The following is a 15,301-nucleotide window of genomic DNA, read 5'->3' on the forward strand; positions in this document are numbered from 1 at the left end:
GAAGAGGATCGCCTCAATCCGGAGCTTCGCCTGAAGGTAAGTGGGGGGAGGGGACTAATCTGGCGCTGCTGGCGCCGCCATCCATGCGGCGGCGGCAGCACCAGGTAAGGGAGCAGGGAGGAGGGATGCTTACCTTCCTCCATCGCCGGCTTCAATTGAGGCCCCGTTTGAAGCCGGAAGTGAAGGCCAAGGCCTCTTCCAGCTTCAACCGGGGCCTCAATTGAATCCCGCGACGGAGGAAGGTAAGGGGGCAGGGGCTGGGGCAGGGGCCGGGGCGGGGGGCTGGCTTACCTGGCACCGCCGGAGCCGCCATCCATGCAGTGGCGGCGGCGCCAGGTAAGGAGCAGGGAGGAGGGACGCTTACCTTCCTCCGTCGCCGGCTTCAATTGAGGCCCCAGTTGAAGCTGGAAGTGAAGGCCGAGGCCTCTTCCAGCTTCAACCGGGGCCTCAATTGAATCCCGCGATGGAGGAAGGTAAGGGGGCGGGGTGGGTGGGTGGTTTCTCTTGTGCCGCTGCCGCCGCCATCCATGTAGTGACGGTGGCAAAGCCGGATCTTGCTCCACGGAGCGGAGCGGGAGGCGGGCGGAGCGGCGCGAAGAGGATCAGGCCTGATCCGGATTTTCCGGATCGGGCCATGAAGCGGATTGGGGGGTCCGTGCACACCCCTAGTTTCTACACCAACCCAAAAATCTGGGCTGGTTGTGGCCGAGTCCCTGTGCGTCCAAATGACACGGACTCCCAGGGGCAGGAGGGACAAGCATGGGTTTTCCCAAGGATAAATAATCCCTGGGAAAATCCAATTCCTCCTGCAGTCTTGAGGCCAACCCGAGACCACTGGAGGTGTGTGGGCACCCATCCCAGCTTTTTCCCTCCTCCCCACGAGTAGCAGGGATCAGTAGAGGGAAGGAGCTGGGCCAGGAGGAATCGGGGTGGGGGGGAGCGGGTTTTTGTTTTGTTTTGTTCTTTCACGTACCTTTTGATGGTGTGCAAGCACACTCCAGCTCCTATACCATTAAAAAAAATGGCTGCTTCGACTCGTGCAACATTCCTCTTCCCACCCAAATTGTTAAGTATATGAAAGAAATACTTGCTTAGTCATTAAAATTGTGTGTGTATGGCTATCTCAGGGTTAAACAGAGAAAGACTATCTGTGGGTAATTACCTTGAGATAGAGGCTGTTCTGGGAACCTTGCCAAGATTCTAAGTTAGCCTCATCACAGCTGTATGTAATGTAGATAAGAATTGTGTAAGATGTGTATATAGTTTCTCACTTTGTAAAATGGAACTGATCACTGCTTACTGATCACTGCTCTACGATCACTGCTTTCTGTGTATGCCTCAGTGTGCTGATCTGAACTGAACTGCACAGAAGCCTGAAGGAAATAAACCAGCTCTGCTGTGTAAGACCTGCGTGATGTGTGTTTGTTTCTGAGCACAAACAGAGTTCCAGAGAGAGAAAAGTTCTGGCACAATAACCCAACAAAGGTTATGGGCCCAGTCCAGTCCAGGAAGCCTACGCCAGCTTAACCCAGGCAGAAGAACCAGAACTTGATGGGAATGGTGCAGTATCAGAACCAGAACCAGGAGTCTGCTAAAACAGAAAACTGTTGATGAAGGAAGACATCAAGCTAAAGCCAGTGCTGCAAAGTGAGGAAAAATCTCAGTCGGCTGACTCTGAGGAGGACTCTGAGCAGGAGGACGGTGAGATACCAATTCCTAAAGCAGAGGGAATGGCAGGAGCTAATATGTCTGGTTTGCATCAATTGTTGGAAAAGCTGAATGACTCTAACTATGCATTATGGTCTTACAAAATGCAAATGTATCTGATTCAGGCTGAACTGTGGTATGTAGTCACAGAGGATCCACCAGATAGAGCAGATCTACAGAATGCTAAATGGTTTAAGGACGATGCAAAAGCAATGGCAGTTATTGCATTAGCTGTGGAAGACTCTCAAATTTCCTTCATTCAGTTTTTGAATACATCAAAAGAGTGCTGGAATGCGCTACAAGCTGTATATCAAAGAGAAACAGCGGGCAGTAAAGTAATTCTAACCCGGAAACTGTATGGAATGAAGCTGAAACCAGGGGAGTCTATGTCAAACCATTTGAAAAGCATGAGAGAAATCTTCAATCAACTCAGGGCACGAGGGATGGAGTTTACAACTATACACCAAGTCTATGTGATTTTGTCAAGTCTTGATTCATCGTACGACGCGGTTGTCACCATGATGGAAAGTCAAGAGGAGAAAAATTTAACCCTCGAGTATGTAGCGGGAAAACTACTGGAAACCTATGAAAGAAGACAAGCTTCAAAACAACAGAGTTTTAAACATCCTGTGGCTGAATTTCAACAAAGCCATAAATCTTCTGACGTGGTGGCTGCATTAAAGGAAAGGAAATGCTTTAACTGTGGTTCCACAGGACACTTAAGGCGGGATTGCAACAACAAGAAGAAAAAGCAGTCATCAGCAAAGTGGAGAGAAGAAAACAACATGAATGAAGCTGAATCAAAAAAGAAGTGTCTTCTAGCAAGAGTCAAAGAGACAATGAATCCTTGGTTTTTGGACTCTGGGGCTTCAATAAGTATGGCAAAAGACAAACTTTCATTTGTAACCTTGGAAACTTCTACTTCAGAGCAAAAATGTGTTACCCTTGCAAATGGAACAAAAATCCAGATTTGTGGTGTGGGTAATGTATATTTTGATTGTCTGGGAGTTGAACTACAAAGTGTTTTATATGTACCAGAATTGGAAACAAACCTTCTAAGTGTGTTTCAGTTAACAGAAATGGGGTATGAGGTTTGTTTTACTGAAGAAAATTGTACTATAAAACAGGGAAACAAGGTGTGTGTGCAGGGAATAATGAAAGATTCTTTGTATGTGATTAATACTTGTACAGAAAATGAAGTTGTAGCCAGCAAAGTCACAACAAAAACAATAGCCAATTGCAAACCACACCAAGAGTGTATCCATTTAACTCATAAAAGGTTTGGTCATGCTAACTATAAAACAATTTCTAAGATTCCAGAATTGTGTGAAGGGGTGAAAATCAAACCATGTTCTAACTATCTAGAATGTAATGTATGCAGTGAAACCAAGTGTCATAAGTCAAACATTCCAAAACATAGTGAGAGAATAACAAAAAGAATTTTTGAATTAATACATGCAGATCTTGCAGGTCCTTTTGAGACAAGTCAAGGAGGAAACAGATTTTTCTTGTCTATTGTTGATGATTACAGTAGATTCGGATTTGTGTATGTGTTAAAACAGAAGAGTGAAACTTTTGGAAAGTTTAAAGCCTTTGTTAAGTGGAGTAAAAATAGATTTAAAGAACCTATAGCTAATCTAAGAACGGACCGGGGAGGTGAATTTCTTAGCAACCAATTTAAAAAATTCCTCAGTGATGAGGGTATAAAACATGACCTTACTGCTCCATATTCACCATTTCAAAATGGAGTTGCAGAAAGGAAAAACAGAACCTTGCAGAACATGTTAAGAGCTCTATTGAGAGAGTCAGGATTGTCTAACCTGTTCTGGGCAGAAGCTTTGTCCACCTCAAATTATTTGTTAAACAGGCTTTACCACTCTGTACATGAAAAAAACCCATATGAAATGTTTTACAAAAGAAAACCTAGAGTGTCACATATAAGGGTTTTTGGAAGTAAATGTTTTGCTCATGTTCAGAAAGAAAACAGACCAGGAAAGCTAGCTCAAAGAGGTTTGGAATGTAAACTGTTGGGATATGATACACAAACAAAAGGCTATCGTTTGTGGTCTCCATATCACAAAAGTGTAATTGTGAGCAGAGATGTAGTTTTTCATGAACAAATGCAGGAAACAAAACAGTATGTAAGTTTGCCTGTAGAACAGAAAGCTGTAGAAACAGAAGAAATTCCTGAACAATCTCAGCAAGAGAGGGAGGGGGAAGAAACTGTAAAGGAGGAAACTGTGCCTGTAACTATGCCAAAGCGATCAGAAAGGGAACACAAAGCTCCAATTCGTTATTCAGATGAATACCAAAGCAAACAGGTTTCTCATAGAGCTTTACTAATAGCTTATGAACCTACTTCATTTGAGGAAATTCAGGAAATGGAACCTACAGAAGCTCAGGGCTGGCATGAAGCAATGTCAGAGGAAATCAGAGCAATGGAAAAAAATGAAACGTGGGAGCTAGTACCTTTACCTGAAGGTCGTAAAGCCATTACCTGTAAATGGGTATTCAAAGTAAAACAAAATGAGAAAGGACAGGTGGAACGTTCAATGGTAAAACACAAAGAGATGTTTTAAAGCTGGGTCTCAGATTGTAACACAATTTAAACAACATGCGCAAGAGGAGGACTGTTAAGTATATGAAAGAAATACTTGCTTAGTCATTAAAATTGTGTGTGTATGGCTATCTCAGGGTTAAACAGAGAAAGACTATCTGTGGGTAATTACCTTGAGATAGAGGCTGTTCTGGGAACCTTGCCAAGATTCTAAGTTAGCCTCATCACAGCTGTATGTAATGTAGATAAGAATTGTGTAAGATGTGTATATAGTTTCTCACTTTGTAAAATGGAACTGATCACTGCTTACTGATCACTGCTCTACGATCACTGCTTTCTGTGTATGCCTCAGTGTGCTGATCTGAACTGAACTGCACAGAAGCCTGAAGGAAATAAACCAGCTCTGCTGTGTAAGACCTGCGTGATGTGTGTTTGTTTCTGAGCACAAACAGAGTTCCAGAGAGAGAAAAGTTCTGGCACAATAACCCTACACAAATGTCACGTTGGCCATTTGGACACATGGGACGATCCTGTAAGAAGGTAAGTCCAGGATCGTCCCCCCCTCCCTCTACAGCCATATGGTGTAGAAAGAGCCCTTGTCTCTCCCTTGACAAGCCAGAGCTGGAAACCAGGGTCCAAACCACAGCCACTGTAGGTGAAGGATGCCAAAAGACTGTAGCTAATCTTAAATCCAGAACTCAAATCTAGGAGCATACCTGGACTGTTATAGTGTCTCCTATATTCTTCCAGATTTCTGTTGGTGTTCTTGATCTCCAAGTAAAAGCTATCAAACTCCTCAGACAAAGCTCAACCCAGCATAAATGCAGTTTCTGAATTTGGTATCTTTTCCCTTGGTATCATAAAAGAAGTCCATTTTTTAAACCTTTCGACATAAAATAATTATTCAAAGTCCTTTAGAGTGCAATCTGATGGATGTTTAGGCAGAAAAAAGGCTTACCTCTCCCTATATGCTCCATCCAGACATGCTTGCTGAGAAATGCTAGGAGTTGTAGGACTTTTTTTTTGCCTAAACATCCATAGGATTCTGCCTTTCGTTTACACTGTCATTAGTATTACAAAACAACATCATTACATAAGAGCATTATTCCAAGGAACATACCTATGGTAGTACCCTGTGAATAGCCAACATAGTATAACTGTTGTTGTCCAGTTTTCTGCAGAATGAAGTTGAGCACAGCTGGAAGATCGTACTTGGCCATCTCATCAAAACTAGAGAGGGAAGAAACAAATACACTGAGTACAGAAGCACGAAAAGTTAATTAGAAGATGTACATCATACAGAACAGGTGCCATCTAATACATGGTACATGAATTTGCATTTTCATGACATGGTGAGATCTGATTTTAACTCTGAAGCCATTTTCAGTCATTTACATTTGTTTCTTGCTTTGGTAAATGGAAATCTCTCCCTTTCCCTCTCCCTCTCCCTCTCCCACACACCAACTACAGTAGGCACTGTTAAATAATTAGGAGAGTGGTAGGGAGTCCTTTGCTGGTGTAGAGTATGATTTAAGGTTGACAAGAACTATTGGGGCACACATTACAAGAATGTCAATTCCATATTCTGAACTGTATAATATAAATGTCTTGAATATAAATGTATTAAATTCCATCAGGAGTGAATTAAGTACTTCTTAAAAACAAAGGGATAGAAACTAACTAGCCTTATTAAACATTGACATTTTCAACCTATACTGAATTGGAACCAATGAGATAAACAATGTGCTTGTTAGATAAACACATTTTTAAGCCCCTAAGTATTGCACATGTAATATCTTGAGCTGCTTAATAACTTGTAATTCTTGTTGCAAATTACACCTGAAAGCCCAAAATTCTTCTTGGTTTATAGACAGATTCTGATGGCTTCTTGACCAGGTGTTTCCTCTGCTGTTTCCAATCCAAACATCATAGCCAGCATCTGCAAGGATGAAGCCCAAACTGTTGTGGGCCAAGTTAGTGACCCAGTTGATTCCATTTCCCAGAAGACCATGCTGGAGAAACACCACGGGTTTCAAAACTGAAGAAGGAAGAGAGTATTTTCTTTAGTTATTAAACTCATGGGTAACATTTAGCTAGGGCTGTGAGTATGCCATACCAAAAATAAATGACAAAAAGGGGGAGGGAACTTGGTCCAAGGTAATCCAGATTCTGAAATGTTGAAATAAAAGGAGCTAAAAGCTGCAGTCCTACACCATCTTCCCTTGGAATCTGCTCTATTGAACTCAAAAGGCTTCACTTCTGTTTATACGTGTATAGGATTGTTTCGTTAGGCACTTCAGCTGGTTTGTGCTCATTGATTTTACATGTGGAAATACTACATACTGATATCAAATAACTTGGCATTTGAAAGTACACTGGAATTCAGATTTCTGTGATTCCTCTCTCTCCCTGCCACCTCCAGATCAAGTTTTGTACTGGCCAACTTGTTACCTTACTGAGAAAATGATTCTCCTAGCACTATTAAGAATAGAATCAAAATTACAATTGCGTTAAAATTTAATTTTGTCATCATTTTGTGACATATCTTTGTAAATTTCATCTAGACATTTAAATATGCTCCAATTTCTGCTAGGGAGAAAAGAGTAACAGATTGGTCCTAGGTGTGTTCACACAACCCTTTGAGCCCAGCTTTACAAGTAGATGATAGGCAAGCATGTCAAGAAATCAAACTCTGGTTGAAGCCCATCAAATCTTGATCCTTCCCTATCAAGCCCTTCCCTCCCTCCTTCCTTCTGCCCAACCCTTGATTCTGGCCTTGAGTGAAAGGGCCTTACTGGGAGCTTGGCCAAGGTTGTCAGGTGCAGACTCCAGGCCTGGAAAGTAGGGATGTGCTCCGCTCCGATTAGAAGCGGAGAATCAGAAGCGAATTGGCCTGCTCCGCCTTGCCCAGAGGCAGAGTAGAAGCAGAACGGGGACCCGTAGAAGCACGACGAAGAGAAGCGCCCATAAGCGGCGCGCTTCTCTTTTCGCGGACCGATCCAATCGCCATTTTGAAAAATTTCGCCCATAGGATTGCATTGCGGAAAAGAATAGGAGATAACTGTGTTGTTTTTAAGCTATCTTTCTGAAACTTCTTGTGCTTAGAGAGTCGTGGCTGGGGGTCATTTTGAGCCTACTCTCAGCTCTCTGCGTACTGCGGTTCGCTTGCTAGAATTTTTGGAAAAATCGGGTAAAACAGAGGGAAAATGTACCTTCTTTGAAGGGCTGAGGGGCAGAGTCAACTCCCGGTCATGATCACATGATCCCAAAGTTGGAGGAAGGGATAGGCAAAATGGGTAACTTGGGATTCTTGGAACTTCTCTTTCTTAGTCTGAACGGACTTTTCCCAGTGTTTTTTAAAACAGTAGCCCCACCAAATGCACAAACACAACCTGTGAAATCATATACTAAGCCAATAATAAGAGATAGAAACACAGCACTGCTACCCACCCTAACTTTGGGGAACAACTGAATAGATGTGGTGCAAGGGGATGAGCTCCCCTAGGGCATGTGGACGTGCCCTGTGCACTCTCCTGTCCTTGGAGGGCCATCAGAGCCCTCCGAAGGTAAATCACTGGAGAGAATGCCTATCATGAGTTGAAGTGATCGTTTGCTTCTTAAAGACTGGTACCTAGACAGGACCAGTCAAATTGGCAGATGATTCCCCTTCCCCTTGGGCACGTCCACTCCCCTCTTACTGGTAAAAGACAGATATAGCCTTTTTAAAAAATTCTTCTTGTTTATTCAGCAGCACTGCTGCTTTTAATTCCACCCCTCCTTTGTTTATTTATTTATTTATTCCATTTTATATGCATTACTGGCTTTGAAACTATCCTTGGCTCACTTCCTTGTGCCCCCAGAAATGTCTGCTGCCTGCCTGCCTTCCCTCCCTCCTCCCCTTCACACCTCGCAGGGATGGTTTTTGTGTGTCTTGCTTTGACTCAGGGGAGAAGTCCTTCCTGTGCTCAAATTCCAAATCAATTTTTCAAGTGTGGAAGAAGATTCATCTTTAGGTTTATCTCTACTCCCCAATTCATGGCATGTTGGGATTTCCTTTGAAATGGGCCCATTGAGCTGTCTGCAGATACTGGGGTGTCCGACTTTCATAAATTCCCCAAAAATCCGGAGATGATGGGATTGGCTTGAAACTTGGTGTCCATGTGGACACATGGGTAAGCTGTCATGGGACTGAAGTTGAGGTTTCTGACATGCAAATTGATGTAGTTGTAAAATGGGACTTGATTTGGGGTGAGTTAAAAGGTTAGAGCCCCGCCAAAAATCAGAGGATGATGGGATTGCCTTGAGTCTTGGCGTGCATGTGTATTCCTGGATAAGATATCATGGTGCCGAGTTTGAGGTTTCTAACATGCAAATTGACGGAGCTATCGAAAGGGGTGTGAATGGGGTGCCCGATTTTCAAAAATTCCCCAAAAATCAGGGGATGATGGGATTGGCTTGAAACTTGGCATCCATGTGGATACATGGATAAGCTATCATGGTAGTGATTTTGAGGTTTCTAACGTGCAAATTGACAGAGCTATCGAAAGGGGTGTGAATTGGGGTTATGGGTGGTGCGTTGGAGGTTAGAGCCCCGCCAAAAATCAGGGGATGATGGGATTGCCTTGAGTCTTGGCGTGCATGTGTATCCCTAGATAAGCTATCATGGTGCCAAGTTTGAGGTTTCTAACATGCAAATTGACGGAGCTATCGAAAGGGGTGTGAATGGGGTGCCCGATTTTCAAAAATTCCCAAAAAATCTGGGGATGATGCGATTGGCTTGAAACTTGGTGTGCGTGTGTATACCTCCATAAAGTGTCATGGTGCCAAACTTGAGGTTTCTAACTTTAACAGAAAAAAGTTGTATATTTTTTTTAGCTTTCAATGCAAGCCTATGGGGGGGGAAACGGAGCTCTGATCCGGATCCGGAGCTCCGCAGCGGAGCAGAGCGGACATAGGCGGAGCAGGGGTGGAGCGAAGCGGCCCGATCCGCAAATCACAGATCTGGAAGAGAAGCGGAGCGGGGGGTCCGTGCATACCCCTACTGGAAAGGATCAAGAGCAATGAGTTTCAACCATGGTTTCATTGCACATCAGTTCAGCAGCTGTGAAGGTGGGCTTGGAGAATGTGTGTCCTGAGCTCAATTTTTATATTTCACGTACCCTCCTTCTATTTTACATCATGTTAAGTAATCATACCTGAATTCCCCTGATTCTTAATACCAAATGGTATTCTGTTAATGCTGAGAATATAGCCATCTTCTGTTACCACTTTATACTCCTCACTAGGATAGCCTTTGTGGATAATAAGTTCATTCTGCAAAAGAGAGAAAAGTGAATTGTTTTTCCAGAAGGATTTATATAGCGTTACTATTTCATCTCAACTTCAGAAGTGACTGAGTACTGAATAGTGACAAAGAAAAAGGCACAGTCTAAGAAAACCAATAGCAAGTTTGGGGTTATAAGAGCTGCACTACCTATTAGCATAAATGAATAGCCACCACTGCTCCACATCTCCTCCTATACCCCAGTCCAGAAATGTTTAGTTAAAGAAAATGCAACAGTTTGCCACTCCCACTCTAATCTTTTCTACATGAGGCTTTTATTTGCACTCATGATTGCTCACTCATGATAGTTTGTGGGTCCTTTACATGATGTCATGCTCCTCCAGGGCTTCTCCCACTCCTTGCAATGATTACTGTATTTTATTTTAGATTGAGGGAAGTGCAGTATTTTTTTTGAATGGTGCTACAGGTGTTATAGAAAGTAGGGACGTGCTCCGCTCCGATTAGAATCAGAGAATCAGAAGCGAATTGGCCTGCTCCACCTTGCCCAGAGGCAGAGTAGAAACGGACCACGGACCCTTAGAAGCATGTCAAAGAGAAGCGGCCATAGGAGAAGCGCTTCTTTTTTTGAGGTGCGATCCGCCCGCCATTTTGAATAATTTCGCCCATAGGATTGCATTGAGGAAAAGATTAAGGCATAACTGTGTTGTTTTTAAAGCTATCTTTCTAAAATTTCTTGTGCTTAGAGAGTTTTGGCTGGGGGTCATTTTGAGCCTACTCTCAGCACTCTGCGTGGTGCGGTTCGCTTGCTATATATATTTTTTAAATCGGGTAAAAAAAGCGGGAGAGGTACCTTTTTGAAGTGCTGAGAGGCAGATTCATGATCCCAAAGTTGGAGGAGGGGACAGGCAAAACAGGATACTAGTAACTTGGGATACTGGGAAACTTCTCTTTCTTAGTCTGAACGGACTTTTCCCAGTGTTTTTCAAAACAGTAGCCCCACCAAATGCACAAACACAACCTGAAATCATATACTAAGCAAATAAATAACAGATAGGAAACACAGCACTGCTACCCACCCTAACCTTGGTGAACAACTGAATAGATGTGGTGCAAGGGGATGAGGTCCCCTAGGGCAGGTGGATGTGCCCAGTGCACACACACTGTGTCCTGCCCTTGGAGGGTCATCAGAGCCATCCAAAGAGTAACCAGTGGAAACTAATGCCTATCATGAGTTGAAGTGACAGGTAGCTTCTTAAGACTGGTACTTACTTAGGGCCAGTCAAAAATTGGCATATCCCTCTCCCCCTGGGCACGTCCACTTTCCTCTTACTGGTAAAAGACAGACATAGCCTTTTTTTAAAAAAATCTTCTTGTTGTTTATTCAGCAACACTGCTGCTTTTAATTCCACCCCTCCTTTGTTTGTTTGTTTGTTTATTTATTCCATTTTATATTTACACCCCATAGCCCAAGCTCTCCTGGCTTTTCCTCTTCAGTGAAGTCAGGCAGGCTTTCATTGTGGTTCAACTCCTCATTGTTGTTGTTATTATTATTATTGCTATTAATATTAATTAGCACTGCTATTATTGATGTTACTATTGTTGTTGTTGTTGTTTAATAATGGCTGTGATCACAGTGCAGTCAATCAACTCTGAAGCAAAGATCACAAAGCTTTACTCTTATCCTCCTAGTTCTGGGATGCAAAAGAAAAGGCATCTCTCCATGCTGCTCCCACCTCACAGGGATGGTTTGCATTACTGGCTTTGAAACTATCCTTGGCTCACTTCCTTGTGCCCCCAGCAATGTCTGCTGCCTGCCTTCCCCCCAGGGTGCTGCTGTGGTGGGGCATCTGCCTGGACTGACTCCCCCATACTAGATCTATGACATAACTGTGCCTGGCTCTCTGCCCGCACGTCCTCCTCCTCTGTAACTGCCTCGCAGGGATGGTTTGCAATGCGTTACTGCTGGCTTAGAAAGAAACAAGCCATCCTTTGCTCACTCCTTGCACCCGCCTCACAGGGTTGGTTTGCAATGTGTTACTGCTGGCTTAGAAAGAAACAAGCCATCCTTTGCTCACTCCTTACGCCTGCCTCGCAGGGATGGTTTGCAATGCGTTACTGCTGGCTTAGAAAGAAACAACACTCAAACCACAAAAACATCAAAACAACTTTCATAGATGAATAATTCAAAAACTTTACAAATGTACAAAGAACAGGCACATCAACAATATTTCTAGGATGTTCACACCAACATTCACAACTAAACCTGCAATATAAACTCCTAGTATATATATTATGAACTATTCACATAAAGCATCTATACATATATATATACAGTAGTCCGGTACAAATAGCTGTTTCGAAGATTCTTCCTCAGTATGATGCTGAAAGATAATTCAAAAACACCATACTCAACATTTATAAACCAATCACACACATTGTTTTGCAATGCAAATAAAACAGAAAAATTTTGGCCTCACCAACTGGTTTACAAAAGGAGCCACAGCTACACAATTAGAAAGGAACCCACCAGGGTTTATCTAAGAGAAAGATAGTGAGATTTATCATTTGTAAAGAATTCACAAACTCAGTAAATGATGCACAGGTATGCTAAAAAAAACCTATCTAAGCTTACCACCATATCATTCTTACGTCCTCCAAGCCGACAGAAATGCTCTCAGATCTTTAAAGAGATTTTGAAAAAGCTCCCAGTTCTTATAGTATAGTTAAAATGACTTAATTGGCTAATAAATCACCTCAAGGGAGGAAAGCTGTGAGAGCTAAAGTAGCGTTTAATCCAAAAGGTTGAATACAATTAAGTCGATGTATCCACTCGGCTCCCCACATAAATTTGCCCACATAAATTAAACGACAAGGACAGATGATGATATACCACCTTCTCTGTAGAACAATTGGAAAAGTATTTTAAATCAAAGGTGCAATTTTCTGTAGGATGTTGAAAGTTCTTAATTTGTAATGCCAAATCGCATACTGAACAGCCCCCACACCTATAATGTCCTTTTATACTATGTGTGGGGTTCCTTGGTGGATCTATAACTGAACGTATTAAATAATCTTTAAGATTCTTAGTTCTTTTTCAACCAATCCGTGGTGGTGCCGCACATCCTGGAAGATGGTTAATAATATGCCAATGACTATTAATAATTCTCATAATAACATTTGCAGATGGTGAATACTCAAATGCACATGATAGTCGGTCAGTGATTGCACGTGGAGATCTGGTCAAAAAAGAGTTCCTGGAAATGGCATTCACGCGTCATTCAGCCTCATTAATCACCCTATGAGGGTATCCCCTATCTCGTAGTGATTGGCGAAATGTTACTTTTTGATCATTGAAATTTGAGTGATCCGTTGAAATGTGTTTAAAGCGAAAAAGTTGACCCACCAGAAGATTATTTCGTAAATGACGAGGATGGAAAGATGAAAAATTAAGGAGAGAATTTCTATCCGTAGGTTTTACAAAGGTCTTAAAGCATAACGCATTATTTTTCCGATATGTAATTGTATCCAAAAAAGATATTGACCTAATATCACTCTGAAAGGTAAATTTAATATGATCATGTAGTGTATTCATCCAATTTTTAAAGGCTTCAAACGAGTTTGGGTTTTCATAAATCAAAAAGATATCTATAAAACGTTTATAGACAATTATCTCTTCATAGAAGGGATTTGTTGTAGGATGGCAGATATATAATTCCTCCAAATTGGCCATAAATAAATAAAGATTGAGATGGAACATGTAGTCCCTCGAGCTTATTGATAAAGTCCGTAGTATCTCTTAAGAATGTAGGCGTAGCTGCCACCAAAGGTCGTAAAAAAGAGTCAACATATTTCGAAAGTGGTTCAAGTATTGAATTTAACCCTGACAATATTGGGCGTCCAGGTGGAGGAAACATGGGCTTATGTATTTTAGGAAGGATGTAGAAAACAGGAACACAGGGGAACCGATTCTGAAGAAACTCAGCCGTTTTATCATCAATATGGCCTGCTAAGACAGCCTCTTCAACAACTGTTTTTATAATAAAGGAAATATGGTTTGTTGGGTCAGACCTAATTGGTACGTAGAAAGCAATATCTCTTATTTGTTTATAGATTTAGAAGGATTAGATGATAACCTGTCCAAATCTTTCAGAACTAATCTTTCAAATACTAGAATATTAGGATTATGGATGGCCAGAACATAAGTCGAAGGGGGATGGAAAATGTGCAGTATGCCAGGATTGTCATTGCCAAACTTATCTTTTAATTTGATAAGACGTATGAGGCGAAAAAAGTTAATCTTTGTTCGAAAGGTATTATACCTAGGGGTGGGCACAAAGTTCAAACCCAAATTCAGAACCCTTCTTTCATCACGTGTTAATATCCTATCTGAAAGGTTAACAACTAGGTCCTGTTTTGTCCCCTGCATTGGGGGCGGAATGAGGAAAAATGATCCCTTCTGGTCCGTGTAGGTCTGTTCCTTAAGACTCTTGCCGGACCCTCATCACCAGAAGTGCCAGTCAAATCATCAGCCGTATCTTGACTATAAGTTTGGCAATGACAATAACCCTTTGGTGGCAGCTACGCCTACATTCTTAAGAGATACTACTGACTTTATCAATAAGCTCGAGGGACTACATGTTCCATCTCAATCTTTATTGGTCACCATGGACATGCAAGCTTTGTATACCAGCATCCCATATGATGAAGCCTGCGTTGTTGCAGAAATTTATCTAAATAAGCGCAGTAATAATGTTCCACTGACTTAATTCTTGTTACAATTAATTGACATCATTTTGGAAAAAAACTATTTCAGGTTTGCTGATAAATTTTTCTTCCAAGTAAAGGGAGCAGCGATGGGGAGCCCATTTGCACCTCACATTGCAAATTTATTTATGGCTAATTTGGAGGAATTATATATCTGCCATCCTACAACAAATCCCTTCTATAAAGAGATAATTGTCTATAAACGTTTTATAGATGATATCTTTTTGATTTATAAAAACCCAAACTCGTTTGAAGCCTACATGATCATATTAAATTTACCTTTCAGAGTGATATTAGGTCAATATCTTTTTTGGATACAATTACATATCGGAAAAATAATGCGTTATGCTTTAAGACCTTTGTAAAACCTACGGATAGAAATTCTCTCCTTAATTTTTCATCTTTCCATCCTCGTCATTTACGAAATAATCTTCTGGTGGGTCAACTTTTTCGCTTTAAACGCATTTCAACGGATCACTCAAATTTCAATGATCAAAAAGTAACATTTCGCCAATCACTACGAGATAGGGGATACCCTCATAGGGTGATTAATGAGGCTGAACGACGCGTGAATGCCATTTCCAGGAACTCTCTTTTGACCAGATCTCCACGTGCAATCACTGACCGACTATCATGTGCATTTGAGTATTCACCATCCGCAAATGTTATTATGAGAATTATTAATAGTCATTGGCATATTATTAACCATCTTCCAGGATGTGCGGTACCACCACGGATTGGTTGAAAAAGAACTAAGAATCTTAAAGATTATTTAATACGTTCAGTTATAGATCCACCAAGGAACATCACACATAGTATAAAAGGACATTATAGGTGTGGGGGCTGTTCAGTATGCGATTTGGCATTACAAATTAAGAACTTTCAACATCCTACAGAAAATCGCACCTTTGATTTAAAAAAGGGGTGTGCATGGACCCCCCGCTCCGCTTCACTTGCAGATCCGCCATTTTCCGGATCGGGCCGCTCCG

General features: G+C 41.8%; 1 protein-coding gene across 1 annotated transcript in view; it reads right to left on the reverse strand.

The window, feature by feature from the left end:
• The window catches only part of LOC134402965 (lipase member M-like), a 32,216-nt gene that overhangs the window by 12,851 nt on the left and 4,064 nt on the right, over positions 1 to 15,301 (reverse strand). Inside the window, exons 2-4 of the mRNA XM_063132940.1 lie at positions 9,460 to 9,577; positions 6,104 to 6,302; positions 5,385 to 5,494 (exon numbers count right to left, since the gene is read on the reverse strand). Coding sequence (XP_062989010.1) covers positions 5,385 to 5,494; positions 6,104 to 6,302; positions 9,460 to 9,577 — 427 coding nt within the window. The remainder of the gene's footprint in view (positions 1 to 5,384; positions 5,495 to 6,103; positions 6,303 to 9,459; positions 9,578 to 15,301) is intronic.

This window comes from Elgaria multicarinata, chromosome 8 (genome assembly GCF_023053635.1).
Source record: "Elgaria multicarinata webbii isolate HBS135686 ecotype San Diego chromosome 8, rElgMul1.1.pri, whole genome shotgun sequence".
Classification (NCBI taxonomy): Eukaryota; Metazoa; Chordata; class Lepidosauria; order Squamata; family Anguidae; genus Elgaria; species Elgaria multicarinata.